The following is a 26,450-nucleotide window of genomic DNA, read 5'->3' on the forward strand; positions in this document are numbered from 1 at the left end:
CATGAGGATGTTATCAATTTTGAAGTGATTTCGTCATGAATAAAAGCATCAATGGCCTAATTCAATATGATTTCAGGTTCACATTTTTATCTTGTTCCCTCACAAGGAATGTGGGAGCAGTATCACAGTCATACACGTCACATGAGCAAAATGTACATAACATCCCCTAATATGCTGAGAAAATGATCCACAGAAAATATGTTTATGATGTTGTTTCAAAATGAGCACAGACTGAGGGCTCACCCCAGAGAAAAGCACACACAGACAGGCCCATCTTGTGCCGCTCCATCCCGTAATTGTTGGGACATTTCACTCAGATTCAGAAATGTGAACCTCATGGTGACATTCAGCCCAGTTGTGCTGATAAAAACCACTGATACGTTCAAATGTGTTAGTGTCATAGGCTACACTCCATATTGATATTTCTACAGTTTGTGTCATATCATGTTCACATTACACGTTTATGGCCTGACTTTAATATCCGATGGTGGAGTTGCAGTACATATTGTTGCCAAGCCAGTGAAGCCTGGGTTTCAACATTTGTAAGCGTGACACCACTGGCTTTGAGACAATTTCCAGCCGTGTTTGTAGCGACAAAAACATATATTTTGATGAGATCAAATCAAATCAAAACAATTTTATTTATATAGCCCAAAATCACAATCACATTGCCTCAGTGGGCTTTACAATCTGTACAGTGAACAACATCTTCTGTCCTTAGACCCTCGATTCGAGTGAGGAAAAACTTTGCCACGAGAGACGGCACATCTCCAGCTGTGTAGTATTTTAAGCCAAAACTCGATATTTCCTCACCTTAACTAGGGTTGTTTTTGTGTCTAAACCAAACCAGATCTTAAGCACAGTGTTGTCACAACATAAAATAGAAAACTGAACCTAAAGAAACATTGCCAACATTTATTCTGGCGACATTACAGGAAAAAGTCATGGGATGACCAAAGCTGGCCTAATTAGGATACACCATCTGGGAAACATGGATAATAGTAGAAAATCTCAAGGAAATTGATTTAAAAAAAAAAGTTGTTGTGATACCTCCATCCTAAAGAGGTAATTAGGAGGAAATCTGTACAGAAAATGATGCACAGTGAAACAAAGCTATTTCTACTGTAGACTCATCCAGCAGACCCTTTTTGCGGCAGACATTTTGACTTGCCGAAGCAGGAAAAGCACCGGTGGAGTTTATAACATTATTGATAGCCTCATTACATTTAGGCGAGCTAGTTCCTTGCTCACTCACTGACATGGCTTACTGGGGAGATATTTTAACGTTATTGGTCACAGCGGTGTTTTTCACATCCAAAGATGCCTGAAAAAGAAGTGCAGACTGGGTTTAAATGATGACGCAGAACACCTTGAAGCGAATAAAAGTTACATAAAGTTAGCATTTAATCTTTAATATAACAACTGCTTCATTAGATCACCAGACTAAAATAATCATCCTTTCATATTTTAAATGAAAACGGAGATTAAAAAAATGGAGGCAGAAATATGACAAAAGCATGAAAGCATGACTTGTTTTGAGATGCATGACCTCATGCAGTGGACGCCGGAAAAACAATCCAGCAGTTCATCTTCATTTATGGATACAGTATAAGCTGCTGTGACTGTAGCGATACAAAAGAAAAGCCATATACTTCAATACTGTCTTTGATAAATATACTTTTCATATGTACAGAAGAGTTGAAACACACAGCTAGTCTATATAAAATAAATACAACAGATACAACATTAGACGGATCAAACTGTTCTAATACAATAAGATTATTATCAATAGTCGTTGCAATATTTACAGTAAATTACAGTCGATGGTATGATTGTGCTTGATAATAACACCACACAGCTACACAATATACAATTCCCATTCTCAGAGAATAACATAGAGCTCAATGGGGACGAATGCAAGTAGATTATAACCAACAGAATACTGAAATATACTGAAATGGTTTGATTTTTGTAAACAGATTCAGAGTAGAGACAGCATATGAGACAAACCTTTAAACATGCACATGACATGTTTACAGCCTAACTGATGACAGATACAGTGTTCTGGATTTGAGGGCAGCGTTTCCAATTTCCCTTCATCAGCTTCTTAATGAGCACAAACGCAACTAAATACATGCTCACAAAACACACACAGATGTTGACACAAACTGCAGCCAGACGTGCGGGTTAACTGTTCATTGATGGACCACGTTTAAGACGCCCACTGTACAGCGCTACATGCAACTTAGAGCCCTAGAAGATGGAAAAACACATTCAAAAGTTTTATACTCATTTATCTTGCCATGTTAACACACCCGAAAGGAAACTCGTACAGTAAATGTGATGAACAACATCAACATGTAGTCTGCATGTAAAAATGTATGACATTCCCTTATAGTTATGTATTGGAGTCTGTTTTGTACTCTTGCCAGGAAAATACTTTTGATGTCTTCTGAGATTTACTTTATGCTGCGATTGTCACTGAGAGGAAGAAATACAGTATGTAGCGCCTGGCTGCCAGAGAAAAAAGCTTTTTAAATATTTGTTCATAATGTGTACATTTAATCTGTTGCTGTGTATCCATCTGTCGCTGTTAGATAAGAAGATTGACTCTGCTGTTATTTTGTTTGTTAGTTATGGTGCATTCCATTTGAACTGGGAAGTGGTAATTTCTGAGTTCCCAGTCGGCAATTTCACCTGAAACGTCCCCTAAAGTTTGATTTCTAACTTGGAAAAGTCAGATACACCTCATCAGCCCTGACCTTAAAGTCCAAGATGGCTGCTCAGTGCATGTAGATACTGTTTATTAGTTCTTCTGCCTTATTTATGTCTCATTAAATCATTAAGTCTTACACACAGTATTGTCCAACTTCTATCTGTGGACATGTTGCTTCTGTGTTTGTATGCAAAATACCACACAATACATTGTTATCAACTGGACTTGTTAACAGTTGATAAACCTGACTATCTGTTCGTACTCGGGTATGAAGTCCGTCAAGTTAAGTGTCACGTCCGGCTAGCTGAGACCTCTGACTTCCAATGTCAGTGGCAGCATCGCCTGCTTCCCTCTACAAAAGGCCTACGGGATTTTTCAATTGGATTTTGGATTATTGCAGAAAATAAGATCTATGACAAACACAAGTTTATGATACTTACAGGTTTTGTTCACAGATGAACACCACTTTTATGATTCTTGAAGCTGAAATGCAATCACCAGTTGTAAAAAGCTAACGTCAAGCTATAACTGATGTACATGGTGGTTGCATGACTTCCACGTCACGACCACCAGGCTTCCCTCTACGATATAATATACACACTTTACTATAAACTGATCAATGTCCAATTTGGAAAGTTAAAAATCTCCTAAGCGTGTGTTCACCAAAGACCTTATTCAGACATCAAAAATCCATTCAAAAAACCTAGCGTCTTCAACAAGAAGGAACCGGAAGTGCACAAATTCATGCAGCACTCTGTTGTCATTTCCACACTCGGGTTTGTGTACACACTAAACAAATTAGATCAAATGTGTTAATTTGAGCTTTACAGGTGCTGTAGGCAGATTTTCTTATCATTTTCAGTCTTTGTGCTAAACTAAGCTAAGTGGCTACTCGTTGTACCTTCACATATTACAGTTAGATATGAGAGTGGTGTGAATCTTATCTAACTTTCTGCCAGAAAACAACAATAAGCTTTGTCCCAAAAGTCGAACTACTCTCATTTAATTTCTATACAATCAGGGGTTTCGCCGCTACAGCGTTAGCTACTGTTAGCTATTCACCTTATTTTCAAATAAGGAACCAGACACGGAGCACAGCCAGTTTCTGTTTTATTGTGCGAGACTTCCTGCCATGCACTTCCGCCCACTGGCTAGCAATTAGCTAACTCACTTTTCATTGCAGCAGCTAGCACAACAAGCTAGTTAGCTCTGTTAGCTCTCATGAGGGAGCTGACAGAGCAGAAGTGCGGCACAATAACAGGAAGTTGACCAACATTTTACATCCACGTTAAGAAAATAAGGTGAATATGACGGATGCTACTTAGTCAATTTTCTGAATTTATGATTCTCCTACTTGTGAATTTTTAACACTACATACAAGTATTTCACTCTTTATCCTGGATTGTCACTCATTATCAGGGATTGTCCTTTACTTGTGGCCTTGTTCACAGCAGACACTCTGACTTGTTTAGTCAGGAAAACACAGGTGATACTTGTAATCTAGTCTCACAGTAACACATGGCAGTGAGCCAGCGTTCACAATACCAGGAGTCTCAGACCGAAGCAGCTAAATTCAGCCATCATTCAAGTTAAATTTACACCTGTGCTTTTCTTTCTTTTTCTGCTATGACAAGTCAAAATGACTCCTGTCGAAAAGGCCTGGGTCTGCTGTTCAGCAAATGTTAACGTTGCCTCACTTAAATGCCAGCTTGGTTCTTTCATCCTGCTCGGCTAATTTCCATAAAAGAAAATGACCTTTTTGTTATTAATTTGCTTGGCTTGTAAATTCTTCGGGGGGCTGTCACCCTTGCAAGATGAGGTAGTACAGTTTATTGGCAAAATGCTCAGGTTTTTAGCAAGGGAAGACTGTCATAAGATGCGGTTGGATGACATGAATATAAAAATGAAAAAAGGGGGGGGAGTCAAGAACAAAGGAGGAATGATGAAAGCAAGCCACCAAGGACAAAAGTGAAGAAGTGACATGAAGATTCCTCAAAGAAAATTTCCTCCAGAAAACAATTTGCAAGTGAAAATGAACGTCAAAAAAACTCCTTCAAGTTGACAAATGACACAGAGCTGCGATTTCAAATGCTGATTTGCTGAAGAGCCATATCTTAGTTTATGCCCCTATTTACTGTATCTGTCTCTACGTCTTGAAAAGCTGTTTTACAGATGACCATGCAGATATTCTGACATTTTTGAATTCATCACAACATGTTGATCACTGGTTTCTGCCGCCCCCGCTGTCTGTGTGGCTTCTCCTGATGTCGGCCACACGCTGAACTCACCTCGCCCGCTCACAAACCTTTAACCAGGCACAGTTCACACACTTGCTCTGTTGCTCCTGCAGTCTGAAAAAACTGCAACGAGCAAAGTCCACCAACACCGCTCAGAGACAAGAGAGTGCAGCGGCTCCCTCCCTCACACGGCTGCAGAAGCCTAGTGAAAGTTACTGACGTGACACTTGACGTCATCTAAGCTCAGCACTGTTCCCTGGTCGTTGTTGTTGTTGTGCTTGTGCTTGTTATCAGAGCAGCGACACAGCTTGTACTTGATCACCTGAGGAGATAAACACAGTGTCAAACAGTCTAGGTTTCAGAAACGCTGATGCCAAGTCTCCGCAGAACAACTTGAAATGTTTCTAATTATTTGGATTTTTCATATTATATTTAGCTTGTTCGCTTAACTCTTCAATTATATTTTCTGTAAGTCTTATTTCCAAACACCAAGGTCTAAATGCTGTTTCAAGGCCTTCTCTACAGTCAGGAATAAAACATTGGTGGGAAAATACTGCCTCCTTTTCTCTGTTAATTATTTGGCCTGTATCTCACTAGAGGAATCTACGTATAAAAATATAGAGGACATGATCACAGATAGTAGCTACAGCTATTATTCTTCTATCTAATCACTTTCTCACCTCATAAAGGTAGTCGAACAGCTCCAGAATGGTGAGTATGCTTGCCCCAATAAAAAGCCCCATCTGACCACCGATATCACCTGAAATAAGAGAATGTAAATGTATGAGAAAACATAATCTGCTATAAGGACTGAAAGATCGTCCAATGTGTGAAGAAAAACTCAATAAATCTCTACCTAAAAGTCCAGCCACTTCATAAGCCTTCTTCTGTTCAATAGTTTCATAGTTGAGAGCCTCAAAAAAGATGTCTAAAACCAGGATGTTCTCCCTGTGGAGGAAAAGGGAAAACATTGATATTCAATTTTAGGCCACTAGGGGTCTCTCTATCGAAACAAAAGGGATGTGACAGTGTTGTGTTGTGGAGAGAGTCTGGTGCAGAGCCAGACCTTCTGGAGGAATAAACACCAGAGCTGTTTAACAGGAGGAGAGCGCAGAGATTACTTTTAAAATGTTGGGCTTGAAAAGTGGATTCATCTTTCGCAACCTGACTACAGCAGCGATCCGCAAAGATGACCTCCACTGACGGGTGTTTATGTTTTACTTCATGAACGTAACGTTACATGGAGGAGAGCGAACCGGAGTCTCTGGTGAGTGCTGAGCTTAGTGAGAGGTTGACCTGCATTCAAACACATAAACACAGGTTGCTACCTAGTTTACGTCTAATGAACAGTAGAGTAATCCGTCTGTTTGGGGCATATAAACACTTGATAAACAAGCGGTCAAACTTGCATGAGTAAAGCATGACCACACTATTAAACAACTATCATAACTGGTAGAAAATCTATCTGGCATGACTCGGACAAGGGGAGTTTTGTTCTATTTTCTGTTTTATTTTATTTATGTTTTATTCACGTTGTGTTCCTCATTCTCTGACTTAATCCTGGAATGAATAATTGTTTTTAGACATTTTTTAATGCAGAAATCTTACATGTTAGATCTTTAATTAATGTCTTGGTCAACATCTACAACATCTAGATAAAGTAAATGTATACTGTACAGTCTGTATGGTTGATCCTTACTTAATATACTGCTCAGATTTGTTGTATTTCTTTGCCAGATATTTAGCCGAGGCCTTGCTGGGGATCTTGACGAAGGAAAGCTCTTTGCTGTATCTGGTCATGTTGCACGGCGTCTCGCACACACAGACGTCGTTGTCTCTCTCCACCAGGAAATCTGGAGAGAAGAAAACCAGAGCTCAGCCTGACCTTTTCAACGGATCTGTGCTGCTGTGACTTAAAGATGTCACGAGATGATGGTAATGTGTGTGTGTCTGTGTGTGCTTTCTGTATCAGTTCCTCAAAGATTCACACCACACGTGAACGAAGCCTTTTCTTACCAAGAGCTGGGTCAGCACATTCCTTGTAAAGCTCGGGGGTGCAGTAGGGCGCGTCGCCTGGAGCAAAAACAGCACACACTCACATCAATTAGCTTTCTTTGAAGTGCCTACAGTAGTGTTTCGCCGCAGCATCATTAATGTGAATGTGATACAACACACAGTAAGAGCTGTTTCCTACCAGGCATGTGCACCATGCGACAGTTGCAATTGTCCACCAGGTAGCGCGTTTCACAGTCGATGCGACAGGCTGTGATGCTGTAACTATCAAAGAAGTCTGACTCCATGGCCGTCACCTTACAGTCTCCCCAGGGTGGAGGAAGATATATCAGCTGCAACAACCACAAACCATACATCACATCGCTTATTAAACACAGCCACACTTATGAATAGGATATTATGTAGAAAAATAAACGTACTGTCTAATGTTGTTTTGACAACAGAAAATTAAGGAGTTTTTAAAGTTTTAAACATTGTACTTGTACTGGATCATTGCTCATTTATGTTTTAAATACTTTGTATATTTTATCATCAAAATCTGGACACATTTCTTTCATTTTTCCCCTGCTAAAGCGTTTTTTTGGAGTTACTTTCTCCTCACATGAATCAAAGGTCCAGGGACAGAGGATGTCGTACACTGTGCAGACTGTAAAGCTCACTGAGGCAATGTGATTTGTGATTTTGAAGAAGACACATAAAATCCTGAGGATTTACTGGGGAACGATCGAGGAGCGGTTTGACTTGATAATTGATTAATCAGACTGTATCTGCCAAAGCGTCTGCCAAATGACTAAATGTTAGTGGGCGACATTCGGTTGGAAAAAGGTTACATCATGTACGTCCTCGCACAAATCAGAATGTAGTTTGAAATGAAATAGGATGACAGTTTAACTGTTGTTGCTTATGCTTACCAAATCAGATCAAACCACACTCACACAGTCCTGATGAAGATTAATTGACTTTTTAACTGTTAAACTCTTAATAAATAATCAGGAATGCATTTTTTAATTGTTTTTTTAAAACAATATAACTTGGTTGTGGCTTGTTTAGTTACAAGCATCATGTGTAAAAAATAATTTAAAGCTCCTGTGAAATGGCTCGTGGAGCGCTGTTTGCCTCAATATATTTACGGACAATGGCAGCGTACAGGTGAGATATAGAGCAAGACGTGATAAAAACACTGAGTTTGACTTCATGGGAACTTTAAGATCTCAGGTGCTTTAACAAATGCCACATGTATAAGGATGATTTATACCCTCTGTTCCTGGCAGGAGACAAATGTCTGAAACCCGGGTGCCACTCCGAATCCGAGCTGGTCAATGAAGGACGGCTCGTCCTGACTGTGGATCTGAACTTTGACCCCAGCTTCGAAGGACGTCTCGTCTGCAGGAAATCAAAGAATGGGGGATCACAGCAACACACTTTAAACATGTGTTTCACCAACGAATCCAGACACTCGGTTCATGTCTCTGAGTTTTTCACTCTGAGGTATTAACACACCCACATGCTGCTAGAGCGTGACAGATAACCAGACATGGCAGCCACTGATTGAAGTGAATGATGTCCCCCTCACCTGTTTCTCCCCAGACAGGCAGGTATTCATCCTGCTGAATGTCTAGCATGAGCTCGAGTCCATTACCCATACCTCCCTTGGTGGTGATGAGGGGAGGGCGTCCATCTTCGCCGGAGTTAAAGGTGTAACACTTCCCATAGCGAGTGAAGACCTGAGAGACACGAGAGAGAGAGATTTTTTTTTAATCACAGGGCTGCAAAACTGCAAAGGGTTTCTTAACTACTCTTTTCCACTGGGGGTCAGTGTTTGACTCAATTTCTGATGTCAGTGTGTGTATGTGTGAACATGTGTGTGTACGACGGAGATAGCATGAGAGGAAATGTGTGACAGTAAGAAAAAAAAAAAGAGGTGAGACAAGGACAGTGGAAGAGAAAAAGGGGAAAGATGGAAAGGAGATCTTCCTTCTGGGTTTGTGTGTTACACAATCAACCCAGTGAGGTGATGGAGACTGGCAGACCGGAGATTTAACGTTCCCTCTCATGCTCTTTATTGTACTTATAATGGACCTGATGTTACCATGGAGACCAAGCATGCCAGCAGGGAAATAATTTAATTAATATTTTGAGACAATGTTTAAGGAAAGAGGCACAGATGTTAGATTGAAGCTGTGAGAATATCAGCGAAAACACACATGACATGTTTAATCAAAACGTGGGAACGTGTCAGTGTGGAGCATTTCTTTGGCCAAGAGTTAATCTTGCATTAGAGCGTTTAGTGCTGTATGAGTCACATAACCCATGCGGGGAGAATGAGAGAGAGTGGGAGAGCAGGGAGCAACGAAGATCAAGGATGCAAAGTGAAAGAGACAGAGGCAGAGGGGGGGCTTTAGCCGCTAACGCTTGGAGCAGGCTATTGTTCAGCGTTATGGCACGGGATGACATATCTATGATTAGAAAGAACAAACCAACCAAGTAATTGTTGAGAAAGAGTTTGGGTCCTGCCAAGGGCAGTTTAGACATTTCGGCCATCTATCAAGCAAGCAGCAAGAGATTGCTGGTTGCAGAAGCAGACATCAATCTGAGTTGGGAAAAAAAAACACTCAGCGCGATCAAGAAAAGGCAAATGAAAGGCACGACGAGCCACGAACGATATATGTGCACACATTTCGACTCACAGTGACAAACCCGAAGGTAGTTTCCTTTCTTTGGGAGGAAGTGTTTGTTTCATGTGATAAGAGTCAGCAGCTCTGTGAGGCTGTACCTGAGGCTCCAGTATACTTCATCAGAACTGCTTGTCGGACGGTTCAATAGCTTCAGAGCCTCTACCTCCCATTTCTTTAACTTTCTGAGACCAACAATCCAACATCGACAACAACTTCACACCACGGAGGGCCAGCTGTGTGGAGGTGAGAAAGGAGCCCGGCTAAGTAAAGCGAGGTCAGCCCCGTTATTCTTCATGACATATCTTATAGTGAGGAATCGTGGAGGCCGAACCTTTAAAATGACTATAAATTCAATAGTCTTACTACAAGAACAAATTCCCACCTTATAAAATTTAATGACTTGTTTTATGATAATATTATGCTAATAATGTTCACAGCAAAATCAAAGTCACTCCCAGACTGTGTACAAAAGTTCCTCTCAATACAGGAGAGCAAATATAATCTGAGAGGTGCTTGTAAAGAAAGATAAAAAGGCAAAAAAACAAAAAAAGGACATGCATTTCTATTGTTTGGGTTAAATTATGGAGTGAAGCCAATTTTAGTTTAAAAATGTGTAATTTGATTCTGGTTTTCAAGAGAATGGTTTACAAAGGGGGTGAATGACTTTTTTGACTCTACTTAATACAGCTGGCTTTGTTTCTGCTGTCTGTACTGTTTACATTTATTGCATTATGTGTGATGACTGACTTTATGACTTATAGAACATTTCCACAGGGGCATTTATCGGTGCGAGAGGTCACACTGCTTCCCCGTATCGATCAAATGAGAAAACACCCTCTTACACCAGATTTCATTTAGTTTGGAAGCTTTCTCTTAAATCATGAAAACAATTCACTGAAATGTGTTTCTGAAGACATTTAAGGCAAAAAAAAAATAAATAAAAGTAAGTCATGCAGTTACTCAATCTGTCTTCTTTTTAACTCAACAACAATTCATTTTGTTTTCGTTTTTCAGGAGTTTCCAGGGGCAGGCAAATCATGCTGGGCGGCCCTGATTTGCATTAAGTAGCTTAGACCTCAATTTCATGCAAATAAGGAGCAGGTAACGCAACAACCCTGCTCCTGCAAAGCAACACTGCGCTACCAGAATGCATTTCATGGCTGCTTATATTGACAATGAATAGTGAGCGTGTAAATGACAGATCCTGTGGACATGTACTGCTACTAAGTGAGGAATTAATCTCTTGATAGTTTACCGACTGGCTGTTGCTCTTTCAAAATGACAAAACAGTCTTCCACTGCTGTACCCCTTCAGGAGCACATTGATCACCTAGTCCAGTCCTTTACTATGTTTCAGCCTATTGTTCTTCATTTCTTGATTGGGGAAGTTGCAGTGGAGACGGGTCTCTGTAAAGATGTGGGCACAACAGTCGCTTTTCCAGCCCATTTTGTCAATTTCACTTCCCTGCGAGCAGACACTGTCCAGGAGAAGCCAAGATGGATTAGCATGGCTCTTATCCCAAGTCTCTTCCTCCCTTGGCTTGTCAGGCTGGATGTCCGAAAGATACCGTTGGCAGGCGCTGTCTTAAAGTCTGCTGCTGGGAGTCCAAAACTTGCGCTTTCTCCTCCAGTGCTGTTGATTTTTTTGCTTCCATAGGCAATACGTGTTACAGTAGTAAAAAGGTATGCTATCAGCCACTGCATCTGTATGCTAACTTGCTGATATTTAGGTGTTTGGCATGACTTGTGACATGGCTATTTTCTAGTAAGCACAGCTGAGGTTATTTGTGCATAAACCAAAGCATTGGACACAGTAAATGTTGACCCGGTCTGGCCTCAAGATGAAAACTTAGGAACACCAAAAGAACTGCAAGTCATCCTGAGGGGGGTATGCATGTGTGGATGGCAATCAGTCCAGTAGTTGTTGAGCCATTTAACTCAAAATGCTAAACCATAATCCTGGGGGCACTACAGGAAAAGTGAGAGGATCATTAAAGTCATTAGGATTCATCCTCTGAGGGCCACGAATGCTTGTACAAAATTTCATTACCATCCATTTTAGAGTTGTTGAGATATTTCAGTCTTGGCAAAGTGGCTAACCAACAGGCTGACATTTCTTGAGCTACAGCAGCGAGCATGACTTAAAAAATATCCAGTAAACACAGCTTTGGTTAAACTACACAGTCTTTCTGTTTCCTTTCTAACCTTCACTGAACATTCATCCTCACTTATTGATCACAGACTCTGTGAACTCTGCTGGTCGGTTTAACATCCGAAAGAACTTCCCGAGCTGTTGGAAAGGCGCTCCCTTTTCTTCACAAATGAAAGCATAAATGTGTCAGATCACACAGCGGCTGCACTTACTGTACTTCATAAATAAATCAATCATTACATAAACGTTAAATCCATACGGGGTCACGGTGTTTAACAGCATCTTAATCGATACACAGAATTGAGGTGATGTCAGGTGGCATGTGTTGTCTGTCTCTTGTTGAATTGTTGTTGCAGAGGTTGTAGGAGTAAAAACACTGAAGATGTATAATGCACAAAATCTGCTCAGTGTGCATGCTGTGGCTGCTTGTTCTGCTTCTTTATGAGGTATGAATAAATTATTGTGCACATATGGAAAAGGTTCTCCGCAGCAGAAATCATATCAAACATGAGTGAAGCTAAGTGCTATGAGAAAGGGAAATTCTGACCTCTGAGAGCGGAAGTGTGCGCTCCCAACACTCTTCTGCCGCTGTCAAGGTACTACAAAAACTGAAGTGATCCCTTTCCCGCTGAATTTAATACATTACTTACCGACTCCAGTTTACACAGGCTATAATCTTCAGAGCTTTGTGATCAATAAAGCTGTCACTCACGCACAATTTCCCATGTATTGAAAAGCACTCAACAGAGCTCTACTGTAATTAATCATTATGCACATAATTATGCATATCTGTTTTTAGAGACACATCAGATTTCGAAAAGAATCTCTAAATCACAAATCCGTGCACTTTTACCACCCACTTACTGAGGTCTTCAGTCTTGCAATCTGTGCGCCGCTAAAAGACGTCTCAGTAGGATGAGTTCAATCCATTAGTGCTCTGTTGTTTTATGGGAATGTTTTCAAAGACTTTAAAGCAGTCTTGGCTAAGTGCAAACACTTTTACTGTTATTATGCTGCAAGCTTAAACAGCTATCAGAAGGGAAACGCTATTTTAATGCAACAGCGAGCAGACAAGCAGCCCACGGTGACCAGCACTAAACTACTGTACTGTATGTGCACTTGTGTTGTATCGTATTGTGCAGCTCGTGTAATTAAAGACTGTAATCCTATTTCAGGTGACCTGGAAAAACTATACTAGATATCTTCATGCATGAATAAAGTCCAGGAACATAAATAAAGGGATTAATATTAATAAGACTAAGAGTCTTCAGCCATGCTAGCAGCTCTGTGAGATTGTACTTAGACACAGTAGTGCTTAAACAAAAGCACGCTAACATGTTCACAATGCTAAAATGGAGAAGTTTTACCATGTGCATCAAAGTGCCACAGGAATTAGTCCTAAAACCCAGAAATCAGTTCACATCTCTGCACGAGGTTTACTCATCTCCAACTCATTTGGTTTTTTGAATGGGTTTTTAGCAATAGCGATCCTTCCAGCAGAGAATTTTCACTTGCCAGTAGGACACCATGGGGACAATGAATATCTCTACAAAATGTCGTATCTATCCATCCATTAGCTGTTGAGATGTTTGAGCCTGAACCAAAGCGGTGGGATGACCAACAAACAGACCGGTACGGCTGCTTCTAGAGCCAAACCGCCAGCGTGGCCAAACTGCCCCTGCGTGATTATTTAGACAGCCTGCAGTGTGTTAAAACCAAAGGAAAGAAATCAGCACAGCGAAAAAGCCAACAAATTTGCCAGCATAGTCTGTTCTGTGAAGGTGACTGATTACAGTTAACAGTCACTGTGATGGGTGATCTTGGAGTCTGATCACAAATGTTGGCAGCCCAAAAGTAAAAATAATTGAGGAATAAAAGCATCAAAGCCAAACAATCCCCCTCCTCCGTTTGGTTCTGAATGAATAGCTGACTCACCACACTAATAACCAGTCTTGGGTGGAAAAGAGAGCCACTCCAAAGAGAAAAATAAAGTAAAGCAAGGGACTGAAAGCCAGAGGCACAATGGACTTTGTTTCTGTTTTCGAGTGTGCGTGTGTAATAATGATGCCCTGGACATGGAATCAAACCCTGAGTCACTGGTTGTCAAACTGAGTCACTGGTTGTCAAAATAAAGAAGTCATGACAAGAGGCAAACAACAATAGGTAGAGTAGAGGTGAACCACAGGGCTCCTTGGGGAGAACGGATAAATAAAAGGCTTAATAGAGAAACTCTTTTGCTTAATTGGAGTGAAAAGACCAGATGACGGCCTGTCAAAACATTACTGACATACTGCCCGCATAGATATCTGCCAATTTGTGCCTGTGGTCTGAGAAGTGAAAACATACAAGTGACTGCTTTACATTTATATTTTATCTGTATTTCCAGCCACAGTGCTGTAGCTGTAGCTCCAGGGATGGCTGTCGGTCGGTTGCTGCCTTGAAATATCACAACAAATATTGGATGATTTGCTATGAAACATTCATGGTGACCAGAGGACGAATCGTGATGACATTACCTCCAACACCACCAGCAGGCCTTTTTTTTCTCCCAGTGAAACATCCCTACAACTATCGGACTGAATTTGGAACAGACATTCATGGTCCCCAGAGGATGCATTGTATAAACTTTGATGCCTTGCCTTGACTAACTTTGTGATCACCTCTCATCCAAGAGGTTTCTTCACTTCTAACTAACTGGACGGGAGTTGCAGGCTTTTAAACTGTGTGGGAGCGTCCTAACAGAGTCATTAAGGATAAAGCACTTAGAATTTATGACCAATACCTGCAAATCCATTCCCAGCAGCCTCAGCGCTACGACTATAAGTTAGACTAAGATGGTGAACGTGGTTAAAAAAAAAAAAAGCACACTTGCTAAACATCAAGATGTTTGCATGGTCATTGTGGGCGTGATAGTATGCTAACATTAGCATTCAGCTCAAAGCACAGCTGTGCTTAGTACAGCCTCAGAGAGCTGCTGGAACAGCTGCGGAGTCCTTGTATCGTAATTCATTTCAGGGATTTAGCTCAGTTCAGTTTTGTTTATTTAGGAAGTGCTAATTAATGAAACACATGGGAATATATGAGTAAAAATACCAGAATTAGTCAAAAGGTTATTTGTCTGCAGACTAAATTATTGAATAACTTACGTTTCGTCATCTGCTGCCACTTTAAAATCTGATATTTCTTTTAAAACTGAGCACTGATGGAAGTACTTTTATTCTTTATCCAGTGCTTCTATCGCTTGTCTGTACAGTAATTGAAGTGTTTTCCGCGTGTCGGTGCTCGCCTGTGACCAGTCTGAGCAACAAGAATTCAGATGAGTGAAAATCACAGAATTAAGAAACGTCTTGGCAGCCTCTGTAGACATTTAAATTTCTAATGAAGTGAACATTTTCAAGATGAAACCACTTTACAGAATCATTTAACATGGGTCTGGAGGAGAGGTTAGAGTAAATTAACACCACAAGATATTTCAATTCACGCTTGACCTGTAATTCTTTCATCATGCTGGGTGTTTAAGAGATATTTAGTTGGAGGCAACACTCTTTCAGCCATGCTGTAACCTGATGAGCTTAGTCGCAACATCTGCTTTTCTTCTCTGCCACGAACAAATAAAGCTAGACTTATATATTTTAATTGGTTATTGTCCAGAAATCCACCAACAATGTGTAGTAATATGTTCTGACCTGCTTAAAATTGTTTGAAACAGGATTGATAACATGCCAGTGTTTCATCTATATACACAAATGAAATAACCTGCAATAGCAACGGACTGACACTCCTTAAACATGTGGATGGCATGGCCTTGGTGGCCTGTTTGATAGATGAGCACTCCCTGTCCACACACAGGCAGTTTGTGGACACCATGGCCCTCTGGTTCCAGAAGAGCTCACTGGAACTAAACATCTCTAAAACCAAGGAGCTGTGCAGCGGGCGGCATCTGACACCCCCCACACTCCCTCTGGGCCGCTCAAGCTGGAGGGGCAGGTGGTGGAACAAGTCGATGTCTTTAGGTACTTGAGCACTGAGATCAACCACCGCCTGTCCTTCACACATGCATGCACACGGGGTCTACAAAAAAGCCCAGCAGCGCATGTTTCTCTGAAGGCCGAGGCTGAAAAGTTTTAACGTCAGGCAGGACATTTTAACAACAATATACCAGTCACTCACTGAGTCAGTCCTTAAATTTAACATTGCATCCTGGTACAACTTTCTCACTGAAAAAAAGCAAGAAAAAACTCATCAAACATGCAGCTTAGATCACCGCCACCACTCAAATACAACTTTACAGTTGTGCAGTAAAAAAGAACAGCAGTTTGCATCACAGAGGACCCTTCACACCACCTTCACCACTCGTTTCAGCTACTCCCTTCAGGCAGCCGTTTCAGAGTACCGCTGGCTGAAAGGAGAACTCACAAGAACTCTCTTATTCCCGCTGCAATATGCATTTTAAACAAGGCAAAATAGACACTACTCTTTTAATGTAGCTTTGCACATGCGCTTCTATTGATTTATGGAGTTGTTGTGTAATTTTCTCTCATGGGTGTGAATGTTTTTCATGTTGCTTGAGCCCTAACCGAAGCTATTTTTCCATCACTATGTGATGGACAATAATGTTTCTTAAATGTTGAATAATATGACGTAACCACTATTTGTTGACACATTTACATGCCAGGGGAACAGTCAAGATCATTAGGATTCATCCTCTGGTGACCATGAATATCTGTGGCCAATCAGCTGGCCTAAAGAGGCTGAAACAGTTTTCAGCAATCGTACCTGAACTGGAATAAATAGTGTATTTGTATTTTCAGTATTTTTAAGTTATCTATATCAAGCTTTGTTTACACAGTCTACTCGTTAGTAGGATAAATTCTGAAACTTTAGAATAAAACCCATTTTTTCCTTTGAATATTTGACCGGTGTTCTGCAGAACTGTAGCGCACCATTTTACCAAATCATTGTATTTATACTGAAGGTCAAAGTCAGAATAAAGAGTGAGGATTGATCATGCAAATCAAGACCATTATGTCTAGTGCATTGATGTTTGACGACACCTTGGGGCGGCGCAGGTTGTAGGGGACAGCCGTGTAATGATCACCTAATCGTTTCGGACGGCCAGTCCTGCAGACATTATTGACAGCAGAGGAGAAAACCTTTGCAGTGCTTGAGGAAAGTTCATGTGTATCTGAAATCACTTTAAATGTGAGAACTCAATATTTTTGGGAAACTATCATCAGTCTCTATCCCGTGTTACCTGCTGCGTTATAGATGAAATATCATAAAACCTCCTCCACTGTTGTGAGGGGAGTTTCCATCTATCATATGTGGGATTTTAACCACCAGCTCCCACACAACTCTTTTCCCTCCTATGTTTCCTTCCTCCCTGGTCCGCACCGCTCTTCCCTCGCTCCCTTGTGTTTCCTGAACTCTGATGTTCATTCCCCTGTGGACTCCTCTCCATCTCCTGTCGCACTTCCCCACCCGCCCCTGCTTCATTTGATGAATATTTCACAGGCCAGTAGAGACAGTCCTCCTCCTCTCTCATCCTATTCCCAGACACCGTCCGTGCTCTCAGTACCTATCACCTTCAGAGACGATAGCATCGTAGTGCTGGGTAAGGTGCACCTCAGGAGACCCGAGGAGAGCGGGGAGCATATCATATGAAGAAAAGTGGAAGTGTGTATTCACTTAAGTTGTATATACCTCAGAGTGCTGCCTCTATCTAAAAGTCAGAAGTGTGCTGACCGGAGCACTATCACAGCATGCCAGAGTGAATGTGAGATACAGGTTAAATTGGGAAGGTGTTATCGTACAAGAAGACAGGTGAGAAGAGGTTGTTTATACCACGTATAGATGCATTATGATATCACCCTGTGGTGGAAGAAGCGTTCACACGAAAAATAAAATACCGATACAACGATTATGCTCGGGTTAGGTTAAGGCATGAAAACCACTTGGTTATGTTTAGGAAACATCATGGTTTGACTAAAAATACCTGTTTTGGTCAGCACCAACACGGCTGGAAATGTCCCATGGTCTCCTTCAAAACCCTGGTTCTCTCGCTACAAACAAGGCTGTGTAACATATCCGGTTTCGGTCCGAGTTCTACTTAAAAATATCCAGCGGTGGCACGTTTATAACTGTTGAGACGGCGTGGTCTCTCGTCAAAAATATGCAACAGCCGAAATTCAGACTCAGACTGCAGTTGCCCATTTGGCAGGTTTTCTTTTGAGCAAAAGGGAATACCACAGCTCTTTTTCACAGCTCGCAAGGGACATCTGTCCAGCAGTGAAATATGTCTTTAAGTAAAAGTATAGAAATTTACTTTTAAGTATCAAGTAAAAGTAGTCATTCTGCAGAAATATGGCCCCTGTGACTTATATATTACTATGGGTATAAATTGCATTATCGGATTGTTAATGCATCAGTGTTTACTTAAAGAGACAGGAGCTAAAACAGAGCCTTTCAGACAGAGGGCAAATACAGTGCTGCAGCAAGTATGAACAAAAAACAATGTGTTTTTTAAGCATTAGAGCATGTAAACCTATTTAAGTAGTTAATTGTGAACCTGAAAATGAGCATAATATGCCTCCTTTAGTGTAAGTTAAAATTAAAAATCAACGGACTGGTCCACACAGTAATGACAGTGATGGGAGGTGAGGGAGCATCCCTCCTTCCACATGCTCTTTGAGAAGACTATAGTTAAGTAGGCGAGGAAAATTACACCTGACCTCTCTCCTGCCATGCATACAGAATACAAACTGCTCCTCTCTGGGGGACAGTACAGGGCTCAAATCAAATACAGCCTGAACAGGTATAAAAACTTGTTTATCCCTCTATCAGTAAATCTCCTAAACTCAGGACATAAGTAAAGTGTGAAATAAGGGTCGTTGTTGCATGTACTGCACTTATATCTGCACTCGTCTGCTACAGTATAGCATACTAGTGTATGTTGGCCTCCTTATGTCTGCACTCTGCCTGTTTTTTACTGTATGTATGTATTTTCATGTAGCAGGATTTATGTCCAAAGCCAATAACAGGATAAGTGAAGTCTGTATCTTACTTACATTTTTTCTGCCATTACCTCCTGGATATGATGTTGAGGCTCTCTGTGACATCAATGTTTCAGTAGTGAAGCGTCTGTTCTTCAGCAGCCACATTATTTATATAGATGAGAATTGACTTGCTCACTTCCTTCATGTGTTACAAGCATTACAACACATTTACAGCTCATTTAGATCAAGTCAAAGATGCTTTGCAGCTGCACTGGGATATGACAACCTTCTGTTGCCCCTAACCTTCTCTGTCATCACTCTTAAACATCAATATAGCGGCTCTTATAGCGCTGCTGTTCAACATATTATGAGCCTCAATCAAACAAAAACAATCACACATCACTGACATGCTGATTTGTACGGTACTAACATTACCACATGACCTCTATGTTTGGTAAAATGTGGTGGAATTTTTACTTTACAAATTACAGATTAAGATCAGAGACGTCCACAGCAATTATTACAAATAACGAGAGGTCCCCAGGTAATACTAGTCCCGTGTGAATAGGGCTCAAGACAAATTTCCCTTGGGACAAATGAAGTAATCTTGGCTCCTGTATTTTCATAAACTCTCACTCTTAAGCTATTTTCCTTTGTTACTAAAGTGCATTTTTGGCTTTTTGCATGTCATTTAACACCCTCTGCATCAAGCTTTTCACTTGTCATTTGAAACACAAAAGTCATCGAAAAAATACCGTATTGTAGTAAGAAGAGTGGGAAAGTCCACACATGGAGGTGGATGGATGGATGGATGGATGGATGGATGGATGGGTCAAACAAACAATAAGGAGGATGGCGTTTGTGTCCTTGACACCAAATGTCAACGTTGACTTAGTTTTAACCTAGGTCCGTAAATAAACGTGTAATTAACTTCCCTCAAGTTATGTCAAATATTTAATGTAAGTTAAATCATTTTAACCCAAACCAAAATCTTTTCTTAAACCTAAAGTAGTTTTGTTGGTTAAACCTAACCAAACAGCGGCCTTCATAAAATGTTAATCACATTGTTATTACTGTTACCCAACCGTGACAACACCACATTAAATGACACGGGAGAAGCTTAAAAATGCATGAGATGACACGTGGAATGCTATTTATACTCCATCTCATGAGATCATGTTGCTTATAACAACTCAAAGACACCAGAACTCAAAACTGACACGTGATCAAAAAGTCACAAATGCTACAAAGTTAGAAGAAAAGAGGGAATTTGGGGAATTTATAGCCCACATTTTTAATCAGTAAATCAAGAAAATAATTGGCTTATTAATCATCTACAAAAATATTCAAATGAAAGCAAATTGCACCAACTTTCCCTGTAATTGTCGCTGGATGTGGCACACAGGCATCCCAATCAGCAGAGAATTAAAGAGAAACCCTTTTCTGAGGAAAACAACTGAGGAGATTCACAACAAAACAACATAAATGATCAAGCGGAGGCAGCAGAGCCTGCGAGCCACTATCTGTCTCTGAGGGCAATTAATTGTTGGGATAATACAATCCCTGGTCTCTCTGGTGGATGGACTTGCAGTGGTACCACGCAGTGAGAGGAAATAACACCCTGAGGGAAGGTTCCCTGTTATTCCCTCCACCTGTGTGTCTGCTATTCACTGAAATGAAGAGTGAGGGAAAGTTTAGTGAAGAGCTCGCTTTAATAACCACAGAAAAATGATACTTTCAGATTCCTCCTGTGCGGACCCTTCTCGGTGAATAATGGAAATGGTCTTGTGAGTTTCGATGAGAGACATAAATGTCTATTCTCATTTATTCAGAGCTGTTCAGCTTTCTATAGAGGCTCATGCAGTTTGTCGACAGCCTCTTATTCTCCACAAGTGAGCAGAAGTTGACTGGTGTGAGATGGCAAATGGCTGCTTGGAGGAATAAGACACTATTAGCTCCTGATATATAACTCTGCAGCTGTATTACTGTGATGCAGTTATCCAGTGCATTTTTTATAATATAATTGTATTTAATTAAATAGTTATATGGCAGCTTAGAAGAACTTGCACTGCTGGCAAATTGTGACTCGTAACATTAATCTCAGCATCGTTACCCCTCCCTCTGTCCTCTCTCTATCCCCTGAGCCGAACCTTGATATGCAGAAGATCCATATGGGATATAAAAACCTCCTCCTCTGCCCGCCTTTTCCCTGCATGTCGCAGCCATCACCGTCGCCTACAAATTTCCATCCCGCCTGTTTGTGCCAGCCATGTGGAGAGCCCACGCTTTGCTGTGAGAGAAACCCAGGCAGTCAGAGAGGCCATCACAGCGGCAGCTAGCTGTGCTGTATTACTCCAGTGGGCACCGCCCTCCGGTCACGCACAGCTGAGTAAACATCGAGGGGTAAACAGCCCCCGGCCCAGTCAGCGGGGCAGAGGCCTTATACAGCTGATGGAACCGTAAGTGACAGACAGCGGGGTTAACTAGGATTAAATCCTCATGTGTGAAGTATGGAAAGCAGTGTTTTACAATGTCTTATCTATCTATCCATCTATCCATCCATCCATCCATCCATCCATTGGACTGAGCAATTATTTGAAATCTAACCAAATCAAATCGGTCGACTGTGAAAGCAGCTTCTTACGACCCATATTTACGGTTCTTGTTAGGCGGCGACCTTTAGAGGCCACAGTAATTATTATGGCAGCAAAGGAGTCAGATGACGTTCTATAAAAAAACGACAAGTCCTCACCGAGACGAAGTTGGGGACGGATGGTTGGGTCAAACAAGCACAGGATTTTCATACCAGGAAATCGCTGTTTATGTCAGATATGAAAGCTGAAGTCAACTGTGAGTTATTTGGACTTTACTGTAGTGAAGTTATGTCACGTACATGATGTACCTGAACTGCACGATATTCGAAAAACAAGACATGTTTTGTTTGTTAAATTGTTTGAGAAGGATCGACGCTCACAACCATGTATCAAAGATCCATTAAATCGGACTAGATTATGCAATATTAGATGTTAGGGGGTTAGACGTCTAACCCCCTAACCCTAGCCCTAAACCAAACCACAATATTTTCCTAAACCTAACCGAGTAGTTTTGTTGCCTAAACCTAACCAAATGTGAGTGAATGTCTCTGGTGCCCTGCAACAATCATGTTGTTTTGGAAACGTTGCTATATGTTAGGGTAAAATGTGTCAGAACATGTCATTATAAATGAAGCATTTTGGTGCTACAGAGATGATCCAGCCTACAAATCATATTCTCAGGGCATACGGGAACATGCTTCTTTGAGACAGACCCCATATTGCAATTGCTATACCTGTCTAAATAAGTGCAATAAGATATTTCTTTGCATATCAGAGGAATCACCACTTTCAGCTGCTGCCCACAGGGCAAAGATACAGAGTCCCCTGTGCTCAGAAAAACATCTCTAGAAAATTGTTTGTCCCTGTTGCCAAAAAATATCTTAATGAGTAAGGACAGCCACTTTTTAAGCGAGCCAACTCAGCAAACACCGCTTTATATCCTACTTTTTCTGATTCAGTCGTAAATGTAGAGCACCTGGCGCTTTTTATTGTAGCTCCATTCAATCTGAATTGGCTTTATTGGCCAACTTTGTGTACATTTACAAGGAATTTGTTGGTAAGGAATGGTTTTACATTGTCCTCGGTGTACTCTGAACGAGGACAACAAGAATAATATAAGAAATGAAGAATAAAAGAATAAATAATGATGAATGCTCAGGACCATAGTATGTGAAAGGAAAGCAGGTGAACACCAGGACCAACACCATAAATGTCCGTGTGCTGATCTTTCTGTCGGTCACGGAGGCTACACCAACATCAATAACCATCGGGAGGCAGACAAAACAGGGCAGTAGCATGCGCAGACGCTTTAAGAGGCAGGGGCAAAAATGAATGAATGAAGGAAAACTAGATGATGAATATTAGTTTATGTCAGAAATTCACACAGTATTCAACATAAAAGTGCTGCTGCAGGGTACTAATTTATTTTCATTCTTTAAAAGTCACCAGAGTGCAGGAAACAGTCTCTGACACCCAGGTCCCCGCTTTGAAATCCATTCTATTTTTGAGATCTCAGGGTTGGCAGGTACTCAGCGAATGATGATATGTACAAAAACTGCATTTTAGACTTCCCATCCATCTGTCTGTTGCTATACTGCAGCAGTCTAAGTGAACTAACTATACTGTTCATCTCCGCGCAGATGGGTCTCTATGAATCGTGCCCGAGCGGAGCCTAATAATGACGAGTCATTTAGGGTGAGTTTAAATTAGTCTCTGGCGTTGGATGATTGGGTGTCTGTCTGGCTGCATAGACCGAGATGAAAGGTTAGCTGTGATTAGCTGTAATGGGGGTGACGACGATGATTGGAGTGTTTGGAAGGTATAGTACAGTATGTGTCTATACGTTGTGATCGCTTGAATGCATACATTTGTGTGGCTGTTTCCTCGGTGCATGTCAAATAATATGCAATGTATAAAAAAAGAGCTGTAATCACCTTCCAGCAGGATGGAGGAAAATTCATTCAGGAGAGCCAACAGCCTGTCACTGAGCATTTCACTCGGCACCTGACTTGAACTCACTAATTGCCCCAGAAGTCTCTCCAAATTGCATGTTTAACTTTGCAAGTTCATCCGGGCTCTTCTCATAATTTACACCGACATAAATCGATCCTGTCCTCACCCATTTAATGAAACTGTGCGTCATGATTAAAGTTAGTTTTAATTAGTTTTCTATGTCACCCGAATTGATCCAAATAAATGACATTAAAGGAACATTTCATCCAATGAATAGATATTGACTGAATTTTCATCCTTATACCTGGTCCCAATCTTTATGAATGTAAATGATTCATAATTACCAAAAGTTTTGTAATCGATTCAGTAGATCACCTCAGTCGGCAGGCTGTGCCACAGCTTCAACCTCAGTCAGTGGCAAAAACAAGCAGTTTGAGGACTGTTGTGCTTGTATTTTACTTGTGGTTGTTTAAGACAAACGTAAAGCAAATTGTGAGCTGTAGTTGCCCCGGTAATCTCACCACTATGACTGGCTGTCACAGCCGCAGTGTCTCTGGGCTCATCAGGTAGAGCGGACAGGCCAGGTGGCGGAGCAGTTGCAGGGTAGCCTGGCAGCTGTCCGCTCTACCTAACAAGCCCAGAGACACTCTGACAATGAAGAGAGGCTCAGGACGAGGATGAGTGACCCCGAGAGGAGCAGCAGAAGACCGGGAGAGAGGCCGAAGAGGTCGGTGTTCTTACAAATCTCATCAAACGCAAATCTACAGCTCAAAAACTGCTGAAAACGGACATTATCAGAGCTACTGTGTGAGTTAATAGTTTGAGCCAGGCATAGAGAACGCAACCAATGAAGCCAACCAATCAGAGGCATCCGTGACATAGCTGTGTTCCCCCTCAAAGGCTTGACACATAGTTGGCCGGCGACTTATATTCAGGAAGCTAGCTGCGCTATATCACTCCAGTGTGCTGAGTAAACATCGAGGGGTAAACAGCCGCGGGCCCAGTCAGCGCGGCAGAGGCCTTCGTTCAGATGATGGCACTTTCAGCAGATTTAACTAGGATTACATCCTCATGTGTTTAGCAGTTTTCCGCCTCAGGAACTTGAAACAAAGTTAGCCGGCTAGTTATATTGAGGAAGCTGAACATGAATAACAAGGGTGCAGTTGAAAGAACGACATTAACAGTGGCCAGCAGACAAGAAACACTGCAGCTGCCTATGTAACTGAGCATCTTCGGTTCACCTTACTGTGCAGGCTTGATTATAAACGAACATGGAGACGTAACATTTGTGTACTGAGCAGCAACAAACTTCTTTTGATTTTTGTCTCCCATATTTCACAAACACCAACAACTCTGAGGGAACACACTACTTTATTGTGCTCTCTGGTGAGGGGGGCCTTTTAAATCACAATGTTACGATGGTCAGGGCTCAGATTTTGATGACTGACAGCCATCTGCGATGGATGATGCCATCGTCTATTAGCCTAACCACGGTACTTATTCATCTTTCGCGCACCAAAACATGTAAAAATAGGATCCAGGCTTAAAAATACCAGAATTCCCCTTTCAATCTGATCCACAACCATTTTCCTCACAGTGTTGCCATTGTGCTGTGAAAGCTTAACAAAATGGACACCTCACAAGAAGAAACACTGTGGATGCAACAGTCAGACCGCTTCCGAGGAAAAAGCCACATTAATAAGTAAAGTGCTTTATGTTCTGTGGTGAGATGAAGACAATATGTAAGTATGAACATATGGTAATATGTCAGAAGGTTACAGTACTCATACTGAACATGCAGAGATGCACAATGGACAATGCGCTGACAGATGATGCGTGACATACATGCATCTCCGTTCCCTCTGGATACCTCTCATGGCCCAGTTACACAATAGAGTACTTGTAGATATATTTTAGGAGTCTCTCCATGATTCAACATCTGAGTGGCAGAAATAAAGCAGTTGAGCTCCTGAGGGGGATGAGCTGGGACCAGCTCGTATACTAGATCTGCCTCGGGATGGAGAATGGACAGCAGGAAGAGTCACTGCAGCCAGCCCCGAGCTTTTGTTTACTGACCATTTTGATCACCGGAGACTGCATCCCAACTGAGGAGAGGGAGGAAAGCATTCCCCTCATTAGTAAGGAAACATCAAAAGACAGATAGAGTCTCCGCTGGAGCATGCTCCCCTCCTGGAGAAGAGCACCTTGCTGCTTCTGTGCAGCTTACACACCCGACTTTCATCAACTGTCTTTCATTTTGCTATTCCCAGAACACCACCCAGCGAAGGTGGGACGAACCTCAATTAATGAATGCATTCATTACCGTGACTCCTGTCACTTTTTGGTGCAGTTTAGAGGGCGGGAAAACTGTCAGGAGGGAAAAAAGGCCCTGCAGCTCTTCCCCTGGAGTGAACCTCCTCCGTGTGACAAATTTCACACTCTGCTGAGAGAAATCCGCTGAGGCTTTAGATTTCCCAGCCTGTCACATGCTGTTGCTGAATACCAAGAGATTAATTCATTTCGCAGATGGTGCATGTAAGCAACTCCGACTTGCAAACACGCAGCGTTAACGCCATCACTACCTGCCCAATCTCAAAGCGACAACAAGGGAAGATCCAAGCTGGCAGGCAAGATAACAGACAGCGCACACACACACACACAGACAACATAAAGGTCAACATGTCGAACAAAATATCCTGTTTGTCAAACAAGTCCTGTGTAATATACAGAAGATTGGATGGCCTTATCACCAAGTCAAACTAATTTAATTACATTGAAATTAAATTATATGAATGAAGAATCCTTTAAAGCAGCTATTATCAATATTTTAATGATTAAATGTATCTATCTAATGTATCTACGTGGGTTTACAGCGAGTTTAAAGGTCACTAGCTGTCTTGTCTGAATCCTGTTCAGGACTTTCTCATCCACTGCACAGGAGAAAGTGCCGGATGGTTGTTGGATGCTGCTTGTCACTTCTGATACAGTTTAAATCTCACCTTTGTGTCAGTTGTCACTCTGTTTTTGGCTCATTGTTTCTCCTTGTGGCACCAAAGCCGTGATTCTCAGTGATACCCCGTTCACACTGGACAAATAAACCCACTGTTCATCGGCTC

At 41.5% G+C, this 26,450-nt stretch overlaps 1 protein-coding gene across 2 annotated transcripts in view; it reads right to left on the minus strand.

Annotated features, from left to right (window-relative positions):
- Positions 1-622: 622 nt before the first annotated feature.
- The window catches only part of LOC311265325 (acid-sensing ion channel 1-like), a 59,845-nt gene continuing 34,017 nt past the window's right edge, over positions 623-26,450 (minus strand). The window contains exons 3-10 of one of the 2 annotated variants that reach the window (XM_084366860.1): positions 8,540-8,690; positions 8,222-8,349; positions 7,148-7,298; positions 6,970-7,026; positions 6,653-6,806; positions 5,810-5,901; positions 5,634-5,713; positions 623-5,275 (exon numbers count right to left, since the gene is read on the minus strand). In XM_084366860.1, coding sequence (XP_084222986.1) covers positions 5,156-5,275; positions 5,634-5,713; positions 5,810-5,901; positions 6,653-6,806; positions 6,970-7,026; positions 7,148-7,298; positions 8,222-8,349; positions 8,540-8,690 — 933 coding nt within the window. In that variant the 3' untranslated portion in view covers positions 623-5,155. Of the gene's footprint in view, positions 5,276-5,633; positions 5,902-6,652; positions 6,807-6,969; positions 7,027-7,147; positions 7,299-8,221; positions 8,350-8,539; positions 8,691-26,450 lie in introns of both variants that reach the window. The other variant, XM_084366859.1, reaches the window with a different exon arrangement.

The sequence above is a fragment of the Pagrus pagrus genome (genome assembly GCF_965226575.1).
Source record: "Pagrus pagrus genome assembly, chromosome: 11".
Lineage (NCBI taxonomy): Eukaryota > Metazoa > Chordata > Actinopteri > Spariformes > Sparidae > Pagrus > Pagrus pagrus.